This window comes from Notamacropus eugenii, chromosome 1 (genome assembly GCF_028372415.1).
Source record: "Notamacropus eugenii isolate mMacEug1 chromosome 1, mMacEug1.pri_v2, whole genome shotgun sequence".
Taxonomy (NCBI): Eukaryota; Metazoa; Chordata; class Mammalia; order Diprotodontia; family Macropodidae; genus Notamacropus; species Notamacropus eugenii.
The window spans coordinates 203,848,500-203,871,570 of record NC_092872.1 but is presented as its reverse complement, the minus strand read 5'-3'; the positions used below and the strand labels follow the sequence as shown (position 1 = coordinate 203,871,570).

At 38.2% G+C, this 23,071-nt stretch overlaps 1 protein-coding gene across 1 annotated transcript; it reads left to right on the top strand.

Annotated features, from left to right (window-relative positions):
• Nucleotides 1-403: 403 nt before the first annotated feature.
• C1H10orf88 (chromosome 1 C10orf88 homolog) lies at nt 404-22,842 on the top strand. The gene is made up of 6 exons (XM_072624758.1): nt 404-632; nt 3,312-3,515; nt 12,659-12,728; nt 14,379-14,585; nt 15,297-15,769; nt 19,810-22,842. The coding sequence occupies exons 1-6, from the start codon at nt 454-456 to the stop codon at nt 20,042-20,044; spliced, it is 1,368 nt and encodes a 455-aa protein (XP_072480859.1). The 5' UTR covers nt 404-453; the 3' UTR covers nt 20,045-22,842.
• Nucleotides 22,843-23,071: the final 229 nt, after the last annotated feature.

The window sequence follows — 23,071 nt, the reverse complement described above, 5'->3', positions numbered from 1 at the left end:
GATGTTTGCGTCTGTATCTCAAGAAGCGCTTAATCAAGCCTAGTTAAACTAATGAATGAATGAGCAAAGAACAGGTTGGAAAGCGCTGAGTAGAAAATGCGCATGTCCTTTTCTGGCTCCTCCCCCTCTGTCGTTCCCACGGCTATTTCTGGGGGAACTGGGAGGCCAAGGAGAACCGTCGTGCGCATGCGTAGCTCAGGGCACCTAGTTCACGTGATCTCTTCTCAGCCGGCTAGGGCTAGCTAAGGTATCCGGAAGTGGCCCTTTCGCTGGCGAACTCTACCCGGTCTGAAACACGTGCTCACTATAGAGAGGTTCCTCAAGCCCCTGCCCCGGTCGGTTCGGTCCGGATTCGGGGTGGGGGTGGGGCCGGGCCGGGCCAGCTAGGGCGGGAAGGGAACGGTTGGCGCGGGGGGGGAGAGGCGGCATCGGGCCGAAGGGCCCGAGGGCGGCATGGAGCCGGGGGCCGAGGACTGCGGGGAGGTTCCCCGCTTGGTGGCCTCCTCGTCCTGGGAGGCCCCTCGGCAGGCCTTGGCTCAGAGCCTGCGCCTGACCTGGGCCGGTCTCGGAGGCTCCGACGGTGGCGGCGGCGATGACTGGGGAGAGGAGGTGCTGGGGCCGCCAGCGCCGGGGTAAGTGGGGGGACCCGGGGACCCCTCCGCTGGATGCCGAGGCCCGAGGTGGGCGGCGGGGGGAGGGGATGACCCTGGGCCTAACCGTGAGCCGCCTTTCCCTGCGTCGGGACCGGGGAAGGCGGCGGGAGGGGCGGGGCGGGGCGGGGCGTGGCGTGTGTGCCCAGGTGTACCTGGACAGGTGTGTGCTGCGATGCTCGAGTGCACGTGTATGTATTCGTGCATAGATGCGCACGCGTGCATACTCAGGCGCCTTCCCAGGTGCATGTATGTGGGTAGGTGTGTGCACGCGTGAATATGGGAAGGCCGTAACTTCAGACCTCCACCCACCCCACCTTGCGGGTAAAGACACCGGCTCGGACGGGACTTCTTCAAGTCTCACCTCCTGTCCCTTACGCAGGAAGCCTTTCCCTGCCCTCCTCAGTGCTAGTGCCCTGCCTCTGGTGACTGTCTCCAGTTGGTCCTGCATGTAGTTTGTCTGTACAGCTGTTTGCATTAGACCATGAGTTCCTTGAGAGCAGGGACTTTTTGCCTTTTTTTTTGTATCCAGCAGTAGCACAGTGCCTGGCCCACAGGAGGCACTTAGGTTTATTGACTCACTGACTTTCTTTTATTCCCAATATTGAACCCAATACCTGGTGCAGAGTATGTAATTAATAGACTGACTTGAATAGACGCATTCCTGGTCACACAGCTGACAAGCGTAGGAACAGGGATTGGAACCTAGATCCCTCTGACTATAGGTCCAGTGTTCTTTACAGATAAGGTATGCTTGTGTGTGTTGTGTATGTGTGTAGTATATGTTACATAAATACATTTGTGTAATGTATGAATTATTTTGTTCACGTTTGTGTATGATGTAAATTACATAGGGTATTATGTATGTGTGTATTGTGTTTGCCCTTCCTTTCAAAGAGGAGCATGACATCAGAGAAATGATGACATGACTTGCACTTGACTTGGTTTTGAGAGAGGGAGAGCTGTGCAAGGTCACTAGCTTCACTTTCTCCTCCTGTGCGGATATGCGTATACATAGACACACTTTGTGTATGTATGTGTATATAGATATAGTGTGTGAGATAATGTGTGTGTGTAGAGTGTATTTCTGTGTGCATACACAATTGTATGTATGTATTTTGTCAGTATGACCTGGGTCCAGTCACTCTATCTCCCTAGTGTATAGACCAATGGATATAGTGTTGGCCCTGGAATTTGGAATCAGGAAGACCTGGATCCAAATATTCTCTGAAACACCATCTTGTGTAATCTTGAACTACTCATTTAACTTCGCTGTATTCCCAATTCCTGATTTGTAAATTGGGGATAATGATACTTGTGGTACCTATTTTTAAGGTTATTTGGGGTCTCAAAGGAGTACATAATAATTTACATAAAGTACTTTGCAAAATTTAAAGTTACATTTATGTCAGTGAAAATGTCCCTTCACATTTTAAATATTGTGATCCTATATATACACATATACAGAAGGGATTCAGTATCCAGTTGTCAGTTTTGTAATATCTGTAGTTCACGTTTTTGTTGAACTTTTTGCTTACAAAACATTTACCTCACAAGAAGGTAGCATGGTTCTTAGGATTTAGGTTTACAACTCAGCTCTGCTTATTTCTTCACCTTTATGACTTTGGGAAGTCATTTTGTATCTTCAGGCCTTAGTTTACTAGTATGATATTATAGAAAGAATGATGAACTTGGAGACAGAAGAAAAATAGGTTCAAAACCCACCCCTGGCACCTATTCGCTGTGTAGTCACTTAACCTCTCAGTGTCTCAGTAGTGGGCTCATTTTCACTGAATACCTGTATTCTTTGGAAGGAGGGTAGAGTGGGGTCAAATGAGAAATGTAAAGTGCTTTGCAAACCTTAACATGCTACATCTGTCTGCTATTTTATTATACTTGCTAATATTTTCTCATCTCTAAAGCAAGGAGAGTGGATAGGATGATCCCTGTGGCCCCTTTCCGCTCAAAATCTTTTAATGTTATAAAGCCTGTGAGGTAGGCAGGACAAGTCTTTTCTGTATTTCACTGATGGGATTCATTTTGATTAAAATGATTTGCCCAGTGTCAAGTAGTAAGTGGCAGAGCGAGATCTTACATTCCTCTGATTTCAGGTCCAGTGCTTTTTTTCCCCTGTACTTGCAGTTTTTCTAGAGTATGTTATTATATGCTCTATGTTTTACTCCTAGCTTGTTCAATAAAAAAACTTGCCATGGCTATTCTTCACTCCTTTCTGAAATAGCACTTAGAAGCTGTTCCTAAATTCGAAATAGTTATTGACTTTTCTGACTATACCTCTTTTATGGGGAAGGAAACAGCCCAAGAGAGGTTGCAATTCTTCTTAAGGGAAGTGTGTATGTGTGTATTCATGGCCACTTATTTAGCTTCCAAAAAAACAACTTTTTCTTTCTCTCATGGAATTAAAAAGGACCTTATATTTTTCTTTTGCTTCCCACTAAGAGAAAAGGAAGGCAGAGGAAAAAAAGATGTATACAAGGAATTAGAAAGTGAATTCCCAGTGAAGCTAGTAGTTTGTCGTTCTGTACTAGAGGTATAGTTTTCAGCTTGTGGGCAGAAGTTGGAATTAAAACCTCAGAAGTTATGGTCTCTAATAATAGCTCATACTGTTAACTAAATAGACATTAAAAACAAGTAATCTTTCAGTGAGGATCTTGTGCTTCTGAAGAGGAAAGTGGACAATGAAGATGAAAGTTCCTGCTTCCTATACCTGAAGTGTAATCCTCACAGATGTGAAGAAATAGTTTCACTTGGGATCTTAAGCGAAGCCAGGAATATGGAAGTGTATGCCAGAGAGGAATATTGTGGAACCAGTAGAGGAGAGAGAGTTTGTACTGTCCAGCGTAACAGGTTTGTGCCTTTAAAATTTGAAGATTTTTTTTTAGATCTTTTGCTTATATTTTAATTATCCCAGCTCTTTGACTAATCATTGACCCTGGAGTCAATATCAAATTCATTATTCAAATGTTTACTGAGAAAGTACACACATAGTGCTGTTGGGGTTACAAAGATGTACTGAAAAAATCAGCATTTTAGAGATAAAAAGAAATCTTAGAACTTCTGTTCCCATCCGGTCCAGCCTGACTGCCCCTTAGCGATATGAAAACAGGCTCCAGAGATTACATGTAATTGATGATGTCATCCAGAACAGGTCCAAGTCTCCCAACTGTGACTGTAATGCTCTTTACACTTGATCATACAGCCTCCAATTTTCAAATGGGTTGTGATCTAAAAGTTTACTTGTAAGTTGGTTGTTTTGAACTTCAAATGTTTTTCCGCATATAAACAACATACTATAAGTTTTCCACATCATTCTACAAAAGCCTATTTAACTCAAAATGCAACTTTATAATAGTATTTTCCAGTTGTTTCTATGGGATAATGTACACTGAGATGCATTTGGCAAACTGGGAAGTCAGAAAGACCCTAGTCTTTAGTTCCCTTTCCAGGTAACGTTAGTCTTTTTTCTTTTCTCTAAACAGAGGCAGGCAGGCTTCTTCTCTCTACTCTTGAGTAATTTCACCCTATCATTCCCTTTTCCCTTTATTCCTGCCCTTCTTTTTTCTCTTGGAGGAAAGCAGAGACCTTTCTGCTGTGACAGGCAAGTAATATAAGGAATTAGAGGTAGGATATTCTTGTCATATAAGTAGTGTTTGTAAGTTGGACTCCTGTCTCATGAGTGTGATGCTCTATAGAAACCTAAAGTCTACTAGGAGAAATAAGATAGCTACACAGAGTACTAGATACTTTTATTTTAGGAAAGATTTATAATTTCTTTTCTAGGTGATTACTTTCTCCACTAATACAGACTCGAACTTCTTCAGTCAACTAATATTAAGTGCCTGTTTTGTACTTAGCCCAGGCTTGTGCTAAGTATTAGGACTACAAAGAAAGGCAAAATGGTCTTTGTCCCTAGGGACCTGGCATTCTGATGAAGGACACAACATGCAAATGATTGTGCATATAGAAGTTATATAGATACAGATGCACACATGTATTTGTGTGTATCGAGAGAGAGAGAGAGAGAATGGAACGTAATATCGGAAGCCACTATGGGTGGGGGGGCCTCCTGGAGAAAGTGGGATTTAATCTTAGCCAGGGAATCCAGGAGGTAGATTTGAGGAGAATATTCTTGGCATGGCTTACAAGGAGTGAAAAGGCATGGAGGAGAAAAGGGAAAGGGGTAAATTGCACCTGCTGTGCACCAGGCATTATGTTAAATCAGGGCTGGAGAATCTATAGGCTTGAGGTCACATGTGGCCCTCTAGGTCCTCAAGTCCAACCCTTTGAATCCAAACTTGTTTGTTTTGTGAAGTTTGCATTTAGTCAAAGGGCTGCACTTGAGGACCTAGAGGGCTACATGTGGCCTGAAGGCTACAGGTTCCCCAGCCTTGACCTAAGGTCTTTACAAATATTATCTCATTTGAATCTCACAACTACCCTAGGAGGTTGGTGCTATTATTATCTGTACTTTATAGTTGAGGAAATTGAGAGGTAAAAGAGAAGTAATATGACAGGCTCAGGGTCTCTCAGCTAGTAAATGTCTGAGATGAGATTTGAACTTAGGTCATCTGGATGCCAGGCCTAGTGATGTGTGAACAGCAAGTAGGCCCATGTAGCCGGATTGTACGTGGAGAGAGGAGTCAAGTGAAAAGATTTGAAAGATAAAAAGGGAGTCTGGTGGTTGGGTTATGGAAAGACTGGAACAATACTGTTGGGGGAGTTCATTGGGCTAACTGGAAAATAATTTGGAAGTGCTGAAGAAAATTACTTAACTGTTCATCCATATTAAATCAGAGAGCCAAACTCAAGTTCTGTGAGACAAATAAATGTCCTGTGACAACAATATTCACAACAGTAGTTTTTGTAATAGCAAAAAATCTAGAAAAAAACCTCTTTATTAGGAATTGATGAAACAAATTGGTTTATGCATGTTATGGATTATTATTTTACCACAAGGAATGATGAAAATGAGTAAATCAGAGGAACATGAGACCTGTACAAATGGTGAAGAAATCAAAACCAGAACAACAGTTTACACGGTGACTATGAAAATGTAAATTAAGACATTAAAAATCTGCACAATTCAGTGACCATTTCTGGTTCCAAGGACTGATGTTTCTTTTGGTAGACGTGGCATGTTGCCTGGTTAGTACCAGCTGTGGAATCAGCTGGTCTAACTTTTCCAGTAGTTACTGTGGCAGTAACTACTGTGGGATAGTTACTGGGAAGTGATTATAGCATAAAAACAAAATGAATCAAAACACATTTAAAAAAGGAAAAAGAATGCCAGGCTAAGGAATTTGGGCCTTGTCGACTTCCATTAGTAGGCAGTGGGGAATCATTAAAGATTGAGGGAGAGGAAGGAGCGAGAATGACTTCTGGTGTTTTTTTGCCTTACGGATTGGAAAGGGGGAGATAATGGAGTTTAAGCTGCATTATGACTTGAAGTCAATGCAAGAGTGTTTGAGATGCCAGTTGATCCTTCACTTTTCCTTTTAATTCTGTTACTTTTCAAAAAATTTCCATTAAATTTTGAAGTCAAAAGTTGTGTCATCGTGGCATATGCCCCAGTAAGTCTTATCAAGCTAGAACAGCTTTCCCTGTGAGTATTTACCTGGCTGAAGGATAATTAATTTTTTGTTCATAGTACCTCTTTTTTCTTTTTCTTTCATTTTTTGGGATATGTTTATTATTTTATTTTTCCCCTAATTACATGTAAAAATGATTTTTAATGTTCTTTTTTTAGTTTTAATTTTAAATTCTTTTCCTCCCCCCTCATTGAGAAATCAAGCAATTTGATATAAGTTATCATTCACAGTCATGTAAAACACATTTCCATATTTGCCATGTTATGAAAGAAAACGCAGACCAAGTAAGACCCTAAGAAAAGTAAAGTTAAAAAATTTGCTTTGATCTACATTCAGACTCCATTAGTTCTTTCTCTGGAATTGGATAGCATTTTTCATCATAAGTTTTTTGGAATTGTCTTGGATCATTGTATTGCTGAGAATAGCTAAGTTATTCACAGTTAATCTTTGTACAGTATTCCTGTTACTGTGTACACTGTACAGTTGTCTGGTTTGGCTAATTCCATTTTAAATGAGTTCATGTTAAATCTTTCCAGGCTTTTCTGAGAGCATCTTGCTCATCATTTCTTATATTTCTTATATTTCTTATATATTGCATGCGTGTGCGCACACACATACACCCACACACCATTTTATAGTATGTATAGGCCTTTTTCCTTTTTTTAAAAAAAATCTCTTTGGGATACAGATCTAGTAGTGGTATTGCTGGGTCAAAGGGTATGCATCGGTTTTGTTACCCTTTGGGCATAGTTCCAAATTGCTGTACAGAATGGTTGAATCAGTTAATAACTTCACCAGCAGCACATTAGTGTTTTGGTTTTCCCGCATTCCCTCTTAACATTTGTTATTTTTATTTTCTGTCATATTAGCCAATCTGATAGGTGAAATGGATGGTACCTCAGAGTTGTTTTAATTTGCATTTCTCTAATCAGTAATTTAGAGCATTTTTTCATAAGACTAGACAGCTTTGATTACTTCATGTGAAAACTACCTGTTCATATCCTTTGACCATTTATTGATTGGGGAATGGCTCTTATTTTCAGTGGCCCATGAAAAATGTAGAGGGAAATTGCCTCTACATTTTTTGTGGGCCTCCCAAAATCTTTTGGCATGCCACAGGTTGTGTAGGCCTGCTGTATAGATTTGAGAAATGAGGTCTTTATCAGAGAAACTTGCTATAAAATTTTTCACAGTTATGATTACAAACTGTATTTCCCTCCATCCTGTTCCTCCCTTTTGTCCTTTTTTCTTTCTCTCTCTCTTTTTATTTTGTTCATCCTCAAAAGAGTTTTGCCTCTGACTACCACCGCCCCCAGTCCATCCTCCCTTTATTACTCCCCCTTCCTCCCTTTTAAAGTTCAGCTGCTTCCCCTCCTGCATTTTCCCCTCCACTCTTTTTTCCCCTCCGCACCTTTTGCACCTCTTTTGTGTAATTTACCTCTTCTATTTTTTTCCTTCCCTTCCCTCAGTGCAGTTCTCTTTTTTGTCTCTTAATTTCATTTTGTTGATATCATCCCATGTTCTCTGTCTTTGTATATTCCTTGTAACTGTCCTAGTAAGGATAAAGCTCTTAGGAGTTACAGATATCATCTTTGTATACAGGAATGTAAACACTTTAACTTTATTGATTTCTCTTTCCTGTTTATATTTTTATGCTTCTTTTGAATCGTGTATTTGAAAGTTAGATTTTCCTATTCACCTTTGGTCTTTATATCAGAAATGCTTGAAAATCCTCTATGTAATTGAATGTCAGTTTTTTTCCCTTGAAGGATTATACTCAGTTTTGCTTGGTAGGTGACTCTTGATTGTAATCCTAGCTTCTGTGCCCTTTGGAACACCATATTCCAAGCCCCCTCTGATCCTTTAATGTAGAAACTGCTAAATCTTCTGTCATCCTTACTATGGCTCCATGACATCTGAATTGTCTTTTTCTGGCTGCTTGTATTTTCTCCATGATCTGGGAGCTCTGGAATTTGGCTAGAATATTCCTAGGAGTTTTCATTTTGGAATTTCTTTCAGGAGGTGATTGGTAGATTTTTTTTAAAGTTTCTGTTTTTACCCTCTGGTCTGGAATATCAGGTCAGTTCTGATTGATAATTTTCTGAAGGATGATGTCTAGGCGTTTTTTTATGTCATGGCTTTCAGGTGGTCCAGTAATTCTTAAATTCTCTCTTCTGGATCTGTTTTCCAGGTCACTTGTTTTTCCAGTGAGATAGTTTACATTTTATTATTTTTCATTTTCTTGATTTTGTTTTTATTGTTTCTTGACGTCTCATTAGCCTCCACTTGTCCAATTCTAATTTTTAAGGATTTTCTTCAGTGAGCCTTTATACCTCCTTTTCCATTTGGCTAATTCTATTTTTTGTATCCATTTTTCTATTAATTTGGCTTTTGTGGGGGGTGGGGATGGTGGTGGCAGACAGGGTTAAGTGATTTGTCCAGGGTCACGCAGCTATGAAGTACTAAGTGTTTGAGGCATAGTCTTCCTGACTCCAGGGCCGTTCCCTATCTGCTGAGCCACTTAGCTGCTCCTCCAATTTTACTTTTTAAAGAGTTCTCTTCAGTGGATTTTTGTGCCTCTTTTACCATTTGGCCTATTCTGTTTTTTAAGACATTAATTTCTTTGGTATTTTTTTGTGCCTGCTTTATCAAGCTGTTGGCTCTTTTTTCATGATTTTCTTGCATTCCTCACATTTCTTTTCCCAGTCTTTCTTTACCTCTCTTATTTGATTTTTAAAAATTCTTTTTGGACCTGAGAGGAACCTTTTTTTTTTTTTTTAAACCTTTGGATGTAGCATTTTTGATTTTGTGATATTCTTCTGGGTTTCTGTTTTTATCTTCCCTCACCATAGTAGCTTTCTGTGTCAGCTTCCTTTGTTGTCGTTTGCTAGTTTTTGCAGCCTATTTATAGACTTTTAACACCATGTTAAAGTGGGGCCCTGCTCCTGGGATGGAGGGGGTGCTGTCCCAACCTTCAGGCCCTTCTTGCTGCTGCTCTCAGAACTAGTTCTGGAGGGTTTGTAAGCTTTCAGGTCTTCCAGGGTGGTGCAATGTAAGACTGGTGTGCTTACTACTCTCCTGGCCTGTGTTCTGATCTGTGAGCAACCCATAAGCACTCTCTTCCACCCTGAAACCGTGACCAGGGACCCTGCTACCCTGGCACCAAAGGCTCTGACATGCTAGTGCTCCTCCTCTGCCTGGGACTATTCCATGACTGCATTCCAAATCTCCTTCTGACCAGTTGTTCACCAGCACCCCCTTACTGTCTGTGGACTGAGAGCCCTGGAGTGCACTCCACTTTCACCCCCATGCGATGGATCATTCCTGCCCATTTTCGAAGTTATCCTGGGCTAGAAAATTGTTTCAACTTGTCATTTTGTTGGTCCTGCTGCTCTAGAATTCATTTTGAGGTGTTATTTAAAATCATTTGGAGGGGAATTTGGGAAAACTCAGGCAAATCCTTGCCTTTCCTCTGTCATCTCACAGTAGCTCTTGAAAAACATCTGAGTCATAGATTGGCATGATTAGAGGAACTTCCCACGCTGCTGAAATCCCAGATCCTTTATATGTTATTATGAAATATTTTTAATGTCTTCATAATGTCTTCATAATGATTTAATATATGCCTAAGAAATTGAGTAGCACTTATTCACCAAACATTGAACACATTCTCTTTGCTAATCACTAGGGTGGAATATGTAGTTTTAGAATTCTTTCCTGCCTTCATGGAGCTCACTGTCTAGTAAGAGGATAATAGCTATAATGTGAAATGTTAATATTAGAATTAGAATTATTAGAATTATTAGAATTTCAGAAGTTAAGTCACTGTGAAATTTTAGTGGTCAGGGGCCAGAGGCAGCTGGAAATCATGTTTCCTTCCAGACCCCTTAAAAATCTGCCCCCTTCAGGGAAGCAGCAGTTCCACATACCCCTTCCCTCCCCTTTTCTTCTTTCCTCCCCACCTCCTGGGATAGAAAGTATTCTTCTTCCCCGTGGTAAGTCTCCTTTTCTTCCTTTTTCCTGAATTCCTATGTAAAAGCAGGGAGAAATATGGAAGAGTGGAAAGTGCATTGGATTTGTAGTCAAGGTAGGCATGGGTTTGGATCCCACCTCTGCTCCTTTAACTACATGTGTCACCTTGGGCAGGTCACTTAATTTCTCTGACTCCCCATTTTCTCTTCTGTGAAATGGGGCAAATAAGGCGTGTAGTTCCTACCTCAAAGGTTGTTGTAAGAATCAAAGGAAATATAAGTCACTTTGAACCTTAAAGCACTGTAATAACATGAATTAGCATTATTATGATTGGTAATATTTTCACTGACCAAGGGGGTCATAGAAACCTTCATGGTGCAGGTGGATTTTAAATTGGGCTTTATAGAATAGGCATAACTTTCATAGGTGGACAGTGTACATACAGATAATAGTGTCAACAGTATTGTTAGTAAGCAACAGGTCTGTGAGTTGGTGTGGTTTTTTTTTGGCTGAGATCATAGAGTATATTAAAGGAAATAAAAGAAGGCTAGAAAAGTAGAGGGAAGGTATCAGATGTAAAGATGTTGAATGAATAAAGACTAAACTGTATCCAACAGTTAACAGGGAGTCACTGAGGATTTTTGAGCAGAGGGATAGCATGATCTGATCTGTATGTCTAAGAAAGATGATTTTTACAGCAGTATAAATGATGAATTGGGTGGAGAAAGTCTGAAAGTGGGAAGAACTGTTAGGAGGCTACTGCAGTAATCCAGGTCGATGGTAGTAGGGTGATGACTGAGGGTAGTTTTAGGCAATGGTTGAGGGCAATGGTGCAGGTTGAAATAGACAGGATTTGTTAATCAGTTAGATATGGGAGGTGAAGGAAAGGGAAGGATCAGTCCAAGGTTTCAAAGATGAGAAACTGGCTCAATAGTGGGACTGCGGGCCAAAATAACAAAGTTCCAAGGAGGAACAGATTAGGCAGAAAGATAATGAGCTTGTTTTTCATCATGTTGGATTTTCCATTTCTTAATAACTGATTGAATTTTTGAGTATTTTGACCAAGAATCTGTGATGTTATCAGTAGAGTATATTTTGAGGTCAAGTCCAATGACTCTTTAATTCTCTTTGATCTTTTTACATCATTTGAGATTTTTGATCACCTTCTCTTTCCTTGTCTTGTGCAACAATCTGTTTTCCTGGTTTTTCTTCTTTTATCTGAGTCTTGTTTTTAGTTTCTTTTGGTTTTCCCTTTCCAGAACACTGAAATGCTTTTTTTAGCCTACTTCTTTCTTGAGAAGGTTTTTTTCTTAGCCATCACTTCTTCCATCATTTCAGTCATCTCTTTTCAGGTAACTTCTAACTCATTCCCGACATTGGAGAATGCCTGCTATACACCAGGTGCTTCTTAACTGATTTTATCTTTCCTTCCGTTTGTCTTCCTGACCTCAAGTTCCATTTTTTAACTCATCACAAAATGCTTTCACCTAGATTTCCCAACCATCCCTCAAATTTACATGCCTAATGCCAGAGTCATCATCACCTGCCTCAAACCTGTCCCTTTCTTTCAGTTTCCTTATTTTTACACATGGCACCATCTCTCTCTCAGTTTTCCATATTCAAATCCTTGACTTCATCTTTGAAGCTTTGGCTTCACCTTTCCCCTCATCCCTACCTGTTAGTTTCCAGAGTGTGTCCACTCTGCCCTGGCAATATTTCTTGAATCCAGCCTCTTTTTTCTACTCCTTCTTCACTCCTTTGGTTTAGACACTCATTAAATCTGGACTATCTTACTTTTTAAATTGCCTCCTTGTGTTCAGGCTCTCTTTTTTGATTGATTCTTCACACTGTAGTGCCAAGTTAATCTTGGGTTTTCTTACCAAATAACACATAATTTCCTTTGGGGTATGCGTGGCATTGAGTTCAAGTCACCTTTCCAGTGTAAAATTTCAGTTTTTGTTTAGTTGTTTTCAGTCATATCCAATTCTTTGCGACCCCATTTTGGATATCTACAGTAGATAAGAGTGCTGGGACTCCTCTTACTGAGTTCATATCCAGCCTTGGACGCTTACTAGCCACGTGACCCAGAGCAAGTCTCTTAATCCTGTTTACCTCAGTTTCCTCATCTGTAAAATGTGCTGGAGAAGGAAAATGGCAAACCACTCTAGTGTCTTTGTGAAGAATACCCCAAATGGGGTCAAGGAGAGTTGGACATGACTGAAAAACAACTGCAGCAGCAACTGTCCGTTTAGTTAACTTCTTTGATCCAGCCAAACTGAGACACTTGCTGATTCCTTCCTTGTCCTGTCACTGTCTCGAATCAGTGGCAGAGTGTTAGGAAACAGTCCTGGTGTTTTTAAAATGTTAGTTCATTAGCATTTATCATTTTAATGCATGGAATAAAAAATGATTGTTTCTTTTCTTTTTTAGTGAAAATGAGATTACTTTGTATAAGAAATACCTAAAATTAGAATGTCCCACAGACTTTTGTAAAATTAAGGTAAGACGTTTCATTAACATATTCTTTTAAAAGATTAAATTTTAACTTTTAAAGTTACTTTACTATTTTAATTTTCCATTTTGGTGCAATGACTAAAATGTTGTGATTGAGGCAGTAAGACCCGAGTCTGAATCCTGCTTATTTGCTCTGTCACTTAATCTCTCTTAGCCTCAATTTCCTCATCTGTAAAATGGGAATTTTACTTTCTCCTAGGAGTGTTGTGGAAGTCAAATAAAATAACACATGTAAAACACTTCATAAAATTAAAGTGCAAAATATATGTTAGGTCTTATCGTTAGCTATTTTAATTGAATTAGTTTTACTTAATTTGGACCAACTGAGTGGTGCAGTAGACAGAGTGCTGGCTGCAGAGTCAGGAGGACCTGAATCCAGGCTCGTACACTTAACTAGCTGTGTGACTTTGGGCAGATCACTTAACCCTGTTTGGCTCAATTTCCTTATCTGTAAAATGAACTGGAGAAGGAAATGGCAAGCATTCCTGTATCATTGCCAAGAAAACCCTAAACGGGATCAAAAAGAGTTGGACACAACCAATTGACTAAACAACAACTTCTCAGTTTTCATTTGAAACAATGAAAATTTAGCAAGTTTTTTCCTTAAAATTCTTTTATTTCGTTTGGATTTTTGAACTATTGGCATATGTAATATTTGTACTTTTGTGACTAGTCAGATGTGTTTTGAAGGGTACTGAAAGTAATACTTTTACCTTTATTTAGTTGGTACACTCTGTAGTTCTGTAAGGGATTCTTGAGAAAAATTGAACATGGTTGGATAGGATTCAGTGCAAGACAACAAAATATTCAGGGATTGGGGGTTGCTTTATTCAGACCAGAGCAAAATGATTAGGACTCCTTAGACTGGAAAGTTCTTATAATCCTTTATGAATGGATCTCAACTTTTTTTTTTTTTAACCATATCCTATGAAGTCCCCCTAGAAGCTTGAGACAGTTAAGAACAAATGAAAAGAATTAATATTTCACATAGCCAGTATGAAACGTTTTGTAACTCATTACTTTCAAGTGGTAATATTGATTGAAATTATTATAGGCAGTTTAGACCAGAGTTTCTTAAGTTGGGGTCCATGGACTTTGGTTGTTTTTTGTTTCAGGCATCCAAAATACTTGAAATACTAAGGTATCTTTAACTTTTTTGAGGTTGAGGAAGGGTAACCTTGCTTTATGGAAGAACAGCCTTCTACATCATAATGTTGTATTAACTGTCAAAGTCAAAATAATGAACCAGATGGATTGTGTGTCAGACTCACTTGTAGCAGTTATGGTGGTTAAAACATTGTCTTATATCCCAGAATCTCACTCTAATGTGGTCATAAGGTATCTTGCAATTGACTCAACTTAAAAGGAACTCTTTGGGGAATTTTGGTAGATAAACCTCCTGAATAGGATCAAAGACAGGCTGTTCTTACATTAAGTTTTACTCTGTGGAGTAGCTTAGTATCAAGTTTGAGAGTATCAGGTATAGGATAAATAAGAACTGTAATATTAAAATAGTTGAAACAAGTATTAAAAAATGGAAAATTTTTTTCTTGTGAAGTTAATATGTAGATATTTCAGCTATGTTAAAAATGTGTAACTATCTCGTTCTAATATTCTGAAAACATTTTTTTAACAGCTGCTCTCTTTTGGTGATAAACAAAATATATTTGTTAGTAAAATTGTAGTCCAAGTAAGGGCAGTTTCTGCAAATTCTTCAACAAGCTTTCCTGCTCTAGGATCAAGGATAGATCTAGACAGAGTTCAAACCATGATGGAATCCATGGGATCAAAATTATCACCAGGTGCTCAACAACTCATGAACATGGTTCGATTTCAACAGCGGGTAAGTCATCATACTATATAGTAATAGCATACTGATTAGAAAGTAATGGAAAATTATGTGAACAGATGGGTCTCCATTAAAAAATACATTGACTTTAGAAATCTTTATATATTTTCCCATTTTTACATTGATTTTAGCAGTTGCTTTTTGGGGACTTATAAAAAAGTCATATGTGTCACCTGCTTTTAGAATGTGTCATCTGGATATTAATTTTTAACTATAAAATTACTAATAACTACATTTTAAGATTGGTTATATGTATCCTACCATAAATCTATTACTGTGAGGTTTTTCATCTATACAAAAAAGAATTTTGAGCTTTGCATCTTCCCTGAATAAGAAAAAGTGACTTTTCAGAAGAGGACAGAGAGCCACTCTAAAAGTAGTTTATCGTTAATGTTACTTTTTTATAATTGGATAGTTAGAGAATCATAATAGAATTAGGACTTTTGGTCATTTAGTTCTAACTTATTTTAAAGGAATATTAAGGAAGAGAAAGCCTCTCCTCAGAGAGGTGCAGTTACGAAGGCCACACAGACAGCGGCATTTTCAGAAAACTGCCTTTAGAGTGACTTACTCAAATGAAAACTCTTACTATGATGATGGATCTAATTAAAACTGTAAAATTTCAAAAGTAAAAAAAAATTTTTTTAGTATTTCTGCTAATAAACCAAGTAATTTTTAAAAAATATATATTTTTTTCCCTGTTAGAATTGTATTCCTTTTGGAGAGCAGCTTCAGTGTATCTTGGGAAAGAAAGAACCAGCTGTTTTTGGAGATGAACATATGCTTGATGGGTTGCACAAGTCAACAGCTTCAGGAGTATTAGACAAGTCATCCACTACACCCTTTCCTTTTAAGTCTGGATTGACATATGGAGCAGTGTCTGAAGACATAAAAGCTTACATTGACAGAAACATGGAGTTGTCTGCTAGAGGAAATATTCCAGATCTTGAAGAATGTAAAAGCATACAACAAAACAGTATTCTTCCTGAAAATGATCTTAAATTTGTAGTATCCTCTTGGTTGCAAAAAAAAGCAAATGATAATTCAAACGTACCTAGTTCTGAGCTGCTTCCTTTTCTTCAAAACTTGTGTAGCCAAGTAAACCATCTCCGTGTAGGAGACAAGAATAAGCCTCAGGGAAACAGTGCAAAGCCAAGTGAAGGCATTGTAAGCATTGGGTAAGTCTTGTACCATTATAGTTTTGGGTGCGATGGCTGGAGAATAGCTAATTTATGTCATTTACTTTTCTGTGGCGCATCATCATTTTCTGGTTCACTTTTACAGCAGTGCTATTTGTATGTGCATGAAATTATTCAATATTCATTTTTTAAATAGGTGTTACGTATAAGGCTGTGTGAAACATTCAGAGGCAATGCAAAGATGATTTAGTCATTTCTAACCTTTGAGGAGTTTAATTGTAATAGCTGACATTTATGGAGTTCTTTAAGGTTTTACAAAGTGCTTTGCAGAAGTAACATACACAACAACCTTATGAGCTCTGGGTAGTGTAGGTATTACTAGTAGTCTAGAAATGTAAGTAGCTGCTTACGATTTTTATCATCCTGATTTTACAGATGATGAAACTAAGATGCACAGAGGTTAGGCTGATCTGCCCTTGGTTATGGTGTGAGGAGCTGTCTGAAGCAGAGTGTGAGGCCAGGTGTTCCCAGAGGCCCAGCTTCACTACTCTCTTTTACTATGCAGTGCTGCCTCTTCAGCTTACCGCGTAGTATGAGAAACAAAGCAAATACAGCTATAACACAACAGACTAGGAAATGTGTAAGACTAGCTTGGTGCTTGACATTCAGAAAAGGGAGAGATCACCTCTGGCTGTGGGATTTAAGAATGGTGTCCATGAGGGAAGTTACTTTGAAACTGGATCTTAAAGAGGTGGATTTTCCTCTTAAAAATTTTTGATAGCTTTTGTGTTACCATTTCCTTCATTTCTTAATACATTTCTTCTTATCCTTCAACAGTAAGCCATCTCTTGTAACAAGTAATATGGAACAAACCAAAGCATTTAGTTGTTTGCTTTGGCAAAAGAAAAGGGGGAATTTACGTTGTGTCAGCGATTATGTGAAACTTGTTCGTTAAAATTACAGTCTTCAGTTCTTTACTCTGTTTACATTTTGAAATTGCTTAGAACCTAGTAATACTCCATAGTATTCATGTACCATAGTTACTTTAGCCATTCCCTAGTCAATGGGCATCTATATTGTTTCCATTTTTTTGCTACTGGGTAGGCTTTTCAGTGGAAAATAGAGAGAACGAAGGCATGAAGGTAGAGAAATTGGCAAGGCATTCAGAAAATGACAGTTCAGTTTCTGTAGAGCACAGGAGTCTTGAAAGGAAGAAGGGTGAAAAAGATTGGAGAAAGAGTCTGTAGTCTACAGCCTGTTTTGTACGCTTTTGAATAACTAGGGGTTCAGACTTTTAATTTATAGGCAGTAAGGAACCAAGGAGGTTTTTTAAAGTTAGGAGAATGATGTGATCAAAACCAGAGATTAGGAGGATTAATCTTGCATCAGTCTGTAGTGTGAAATGGCCAGGGCAAACCAGAGTCAGGGGAACAAGATTAGGAAGCTACTGCTATAGTCTAGGGGAGAAAGAATGAAGGTCTGAGATATGATTGTGGTGGTGAGAATAGTTACTACAGAAGTCGATTTCGTAGGACTTGTGGATTGATGGGATGTGGTTGAGGTAGAGGAAAGAGTCAGAAATAATTTGAGATTTGGAACTTAGATGATGGGGGATGGTACTGCTAAATAGAAATTAGGGAGAGGAAGGATGGGGGTAAATGGAGTAGAGAATGATTATTTTCTTTCTCTGCGCACAGTGGGAAAATCCAAAGTTCCAAAAATGTATAAACTAGATGACTTATATGTCACTTCTGTTTTGGGCTTAGATTCTATGTTTGTTTTATTACTTGGTTGAGTGGTAGGAAAAGGGAGAAAGGGGGCAATAAATTACCTTTTTATATCTGACTTAGAATTTCAGAATCATCAAAAAAGCATTTAGGTATGTTATTGTGCCATCATGATGCCAGCATTGCTATCATGCTACATTGATATGGACACGTAGCATGGACAGTTAAATTGCCATCTGCTGATGGGGGTGATGGCTTGATGGCAGGCACCAAGGCAGTTCAAAAGGTCAGGGAAATGCCATGATCTTCACTATGCAGATGCTGTGTTTAGTGCTGGAGTTATGAGTACACCAAATGAGGCAGTACACCTTCTAACACAATGAGGTAATACATATATGTATGTGCAGAAGAAAGAAAGAAAATAAATACAAAGTGCTTAAAAGAAGGTAGTTTGAAAGGAAGGACACTCATTTGAGGGGATCAGGAAAGGTGGTGCATGAGGCATATCTTACAAGTAAAAGAGGTTCTGTGAGCTGGGGCTAAGGAGAGTGTATTCCAAGCATGGGGGTTAGCCAGGGTGAAGACACTGAGATGGGAGATGAAGTGTTTGTGTGTGCCTAGAACACTAGTGTTGGCATGTAGAACACTTCTGTTCACGTCCTAGCTCCATCTGTAAGCTCAGGTAAGGAACGTTCGTTTCCTTATGTATAAAATTGTGGTAATACTTGCACTAACTATATTGCATTTCTGTGAAGAGAATGATAAGCCTTACAGCATTATAATTGGGACCTGTTAGTAGTCATAGTGGTATTGCAATTATTATTGTCATTACAACAAAATAGGCTTTTAATTAAATACTTGCGTGGTGATAGAGAAAAGCAATTGCTTAAGTAGGGAATGCAGAACCATGCTGAGGCCAGGGGTAGGCCCCTCAGTGAGCAGGGTAGTAGTCTAGTATAGATTACTACTTCCCCTTTCTTCTTATTACCCATTTAGTCTAGTGATGTTAAAACAAATGTTCAAACCTGTCCCAGACATTTACCCACAAAATAATTTTTTTGAATCTTGCGTAAGGTACACACATGCCTCAGCCAGCTTTGGGTGGATCTACTTACAAGAGAGATACGGAATTTTGTTTTTTTAAGCTGGGAGTTCAGTTTTTTTTTCCCGAATTTTGAAATTCAAAAATAACCTGGAGGGTTTTTTAAAAAAATGACCTGGAATTATTTACTGGGTATGTGTTTAAGTCTAAAAATTGTCTAGTCATATTCAATTTAATAGACATTTTTGAGAGTTTTAAGTTTTCAAGACATTGCTAGGTACTAGAGAAACAAAGAAATGAAAAGTAGTCTCCTCAAGAAGCTTACATATACCTACTAGGTTGGATACATGTAATCAGACAAGTAAGTAAAAGATAATTTGAGCAGGGAGAAAGTGCTCACAGGTTGGGTGATTGGAAAAGGATTCTAGTAGGAGATGGCACCTCACCTGAGCTTTGAAGGAAGCTACCATTTCTAAGAAGTGTGCTGAGAAGTAAGTTCTTTCTAAGCATGGAGAATGATAGGAGAGGGATAACTTGTAAAGGAATATGGAAGTAGAAGGTAGAATGCCCATCCATCCTGTCATGTTGGAGATGTGCTATAAGGAACAGCAAATGGGCCAGTTAGAGAGAGAGAGAGAGAGAGAGAGAGAGAGTGTGTGTGTGTGTGTGTGTGTGTGTGTGTGTGTGTGAGAGATAGGGAGTAATATAAAGTAAGTATGAACAGACAGGCTTATTTTATCCTGTAATTAGAAAGGAGCCCCTAAAAATGTTGAAATGGGAGAACAACATGCTCTTATAGGAAGATGTTTTGATACCTGTGTGGATGATGGATTGAAATAGGGAGAGACTCAAAACAGGAAGCCCATAAGAAAGTGATTGCAATAGTTCAGGAGAGATGAGGGCATGAACTAGTAGCTGTATGAGTGAAGACAACAAGGTAGGATATGCAAGATGAGATAGAACCAGCTAGATCTGGCAACTGTTGAATATGGTGGGGGAGAGAGAAAAGAGTTGAGGAAACTACAAGTATTATGAATCTGGGACTTGTGAAGGCAGGGTGAATTTCAGGTGAAGGAACTGATTTCCATTTTGGACATGAATTGCCCAAAGCGAATTGGCCGTGGTAGGAATGAATTGCCCAACGTGCATTGGCCATGGTAGGAATGAATTGCCCAATGCACATTGGCTGTGGTAGGAATGGTCATGGAGTTCAGGAGAGACAGAGGTGAGGGATCTAAATAGAGAAGTATGTTGGCTATTGAACTGTAGGACACTAGTCAATGACAACTTACTCTTTCTCTTATTTACAGAGTAGAACAACAGCCTGTATGTTCCTATTTGGAAAAGATAATTTCTAAAAATATGGAACTAATGGAGAAGAAACTTATGGACTACATTGACCAGCGTATGTACAAACTCCAAGAGCACATAGATAATAAAATTGTTCTGTTAATGGACTTGCTCCAAAATTCCAATTCCACATCTACCCGGGTGACACAAGAACATTATGATTCTGGAGAAAGACTCTCAAATGGCGAGCGATAACTACTTCATATTGTTATGAGCAACAGATGCCTGCTAGACATATGCACACAAAACCCTAACCTCCAAAAGCTTTGGAGGGAAATTACTCAGTTTGATATCCTTCCAAGGGTTATTATCTGGTTAACATAAAACAACTTCAGTGTTCATTTTTTATTGCACTTGATACTGTAATTCTCAGTATTGTACACTAAAAGTTAACCTGTTAGTGTCATAAGATATTTTTCACTAGCAATATTTTTCACTCTTACAAGACCTTACTTCTGTGGCTTTATTATTTAAAAAGAAGCTGTTTTAAAGATTCACTTTTAGAATTCTAATTCAGCTCAATAAAATTTACTGTGATCTCTGTACACCTTTTAAAGAGAGGAACGTTTTTCTATTTATATAAATGAACACCTTAATTGTTTTGTAATTTTTAAAGTTACGAAAAATTGCTTTAGAAAAAGATTTGATTGCTGTTGGTTTGGTTTTGTTTCTAATTGAACATTATTGGGAAATTAAATATTCTCAGACATGGAGACTTGGATATTTATGTTACCATCTTAAACCTAGCATGTGTAGGTTACTTGAGTTAGAAAACTATATCTAGCATTTGACATTTGTGCATTAATTAACCGTAGGGTCGTTATTAACCATGTTGGATGGAATAGGACAGTAGAAATCAACATTGGCATCCCTCTTGGTAGGATTATTATTTTTGGCTCTGCTCATCCTTAAGTAACTCCAGCGTCTATGGTGTTCATTTGTGATAGGGTAATTCTCACCCTATTCCTGATTGGTAAAGTAAGGGTCTTTATATGTGCACAGTCAGGTTCCTTCTTCCACAGTTATCTGTTGAAGTGGCTAAATATGAAATAATGATACTTTTTAGGATTATCAGGGTTTAAGTTAATGGTGGCAGGGCTTTGTAGGTCTCTTTGGGACACAATTTCTAGAATTTACTACTAGTGCATATGTTTAAGAAAATATATTCATTTCTAAAAACAAATCCATCCATTCTGAAAGCTATTTATTTTAGATGAATGGAAATCCACTATTCCACATATTTGAATGGTAGGTAATATTTTTGCTTAAAGTAATTTGACTCCTTTTTTAGTGAGACATGATGTTTCTTCTTGGTTATTACTTTTGTTGAGTTGATGTTTTAAGCAAGGGTTAAGTGATCCTAAGCCAGTAGCATACTTACTATAGGATGTTCATCTACAGTTAAAACTCAAAAACTAAAACATTAAAAAAACTTTTCCCAATACATACTATTGTGAGTTAGATTTTGAAATTAATGTGGGGAAATGTGGTAGAGAGACTTCTTAAAAATCCTTAATCTAATTTTGTACTTAAAATTATTTAGAGAAGTAAATCTGTTTTCATATTTGAAAAGCAAAATGCAGAGGGTAGCCAACTCTCTTTTGTCCTCTTTGCGTGCAAAATACCTTACCAAAAATTGTGTTCATTTTTTGGATTGTATTTATTTGAAACAGTCTTGGCATTATTTATTATAAAGTATATGCATATGTTTACCAATAATTTTGGCAAAATTTCACTCTGTAGCCTTAATGGGGACGTGGATTTGTTTGTAAGGCAATTGTGGGCTGTTCAGTTTAAGGTGTATCTTAAAGATTTTCATTAAAATGAAATGTACTTTCACCAAAATGATGTAGGAATTTATTGGTTTTATTAGGCTCTCTTCAGATTTATTTTAGAAATTCTTAGTATTAATTAGCTTTGGTCTAAAACGACATTTTATTACATGTTTTGGAAAACTGTTTCTCACTTGAGGCTGGATTCTTCCGTCAGTAACTCTGTAGCTTCTGGTATTGGCATTCTGTCCCATGATTTCTGTACTGTCTCACGAGCATTGCTGCCACAACCGCCACATTCAGAGCCAAGACCAGAAAGGAAAGGATATGTAAACTACTGAAAGGCTGGGCCTGTTGATGTTCTTCAACGTGGGCTTGATTCTGAAATTCTTTAGTTAGAAAAAAGACATCAGATCCAGAAAAAGAAAAGGGTTTTTTCAGCATAATAAATTACTTAGTGGAATTAGCAAGGATGACAGTATATAAATTTTGGGTTCATTTATATATATTTATACATATATATCCATACATAGGGTAACTAGGTGGCACAGCGTATAGAGTCTCAGGCCTAAAGTCGGGAAGATACTTCTTGAGTTCAAATATAGCCTCAGATACTAGCTCTGTGACCTTGGGGAAGTCTTCTAACCCTGTTTTCCTCAGTTTCCTCATCTGTAAAATGAACTGGAGAAGGAAATGGCAAACCCCTCCAGTATCTTTGCAAAGAAAACCCCAAATGGGTTCACAAAGAGGCAGACACAACTGAAACCACTGAACAACAACATTCATAACATATATCCATGGATAGTCACACAAATACAGATAGAAGATAATTTGATGGCAACTACTGTAAATGTTAAGAACAGTGGGCAAATTTGAAAATACATCGGTTTCAAATGAGTATTGAATGTGTCAGTTTGAACTTTTAGAATGAAGTTTTTCCATTTATGATTAATTGAGCTTTGAATACAGATGGGAAATTGGACTCAATGGAGTTTAAACATAATTTTGAAATGAAAACTGTGCTCATCAATGATAACTAAATGACTTGATGCTGTTGTAGGAAATCTATTTCATAAGCATTTAACTGATTAGCTTTCTTTGAAATGCAAACAGGATAATTTCTTTGTGTGGATGATTTCTATATTTAATTTTAATTTCAAATTACTGTCAAATAATTTTACAACCAAGTGATTAAAATATTTCCAGTGAATATGTTCTTAACGTTCTGTGGTGTATGTTTAAAAATTTGACTAGATAAGAATAAGTTAACTGCCAACTGAAATGATGAACTTTTTAATATTTTTGGAAGGAGTAATAACACATGGCATTTAGATTATTTGACACTTTCTATTTACAAAGGACTTTTACATACTCATTTGGTTCTTGGAGCAGTTCTCAAAGGTAGATAGAACATGGATCATTCTTATTTTGCAAATGAGGTAACTGATAC

Coding starts and splice junctions, on each gene's coding strand:
- C1H10orf88 (XM_072624758.1), top strand. CDS start 454: ATGGAGCCGGGGGCCGAGGACTGCGGGGAGGTTCCCCGCTTGGTGGCC. Junction 3,516..12,658: donor TGTACTGTCCAGCGTAACAG/GTTTGTGCCTTT, acceptor TTTCTTTTTTAG/TGAAAATGAGATTACTTTGT. Junction 14,586..15,296: donor TGGTTCGATTTCAACAGCGG/GTAAGTCATCAT, acceptor TTTCCCTGTTAG/AATTGTATTCCTTTTGGAGA.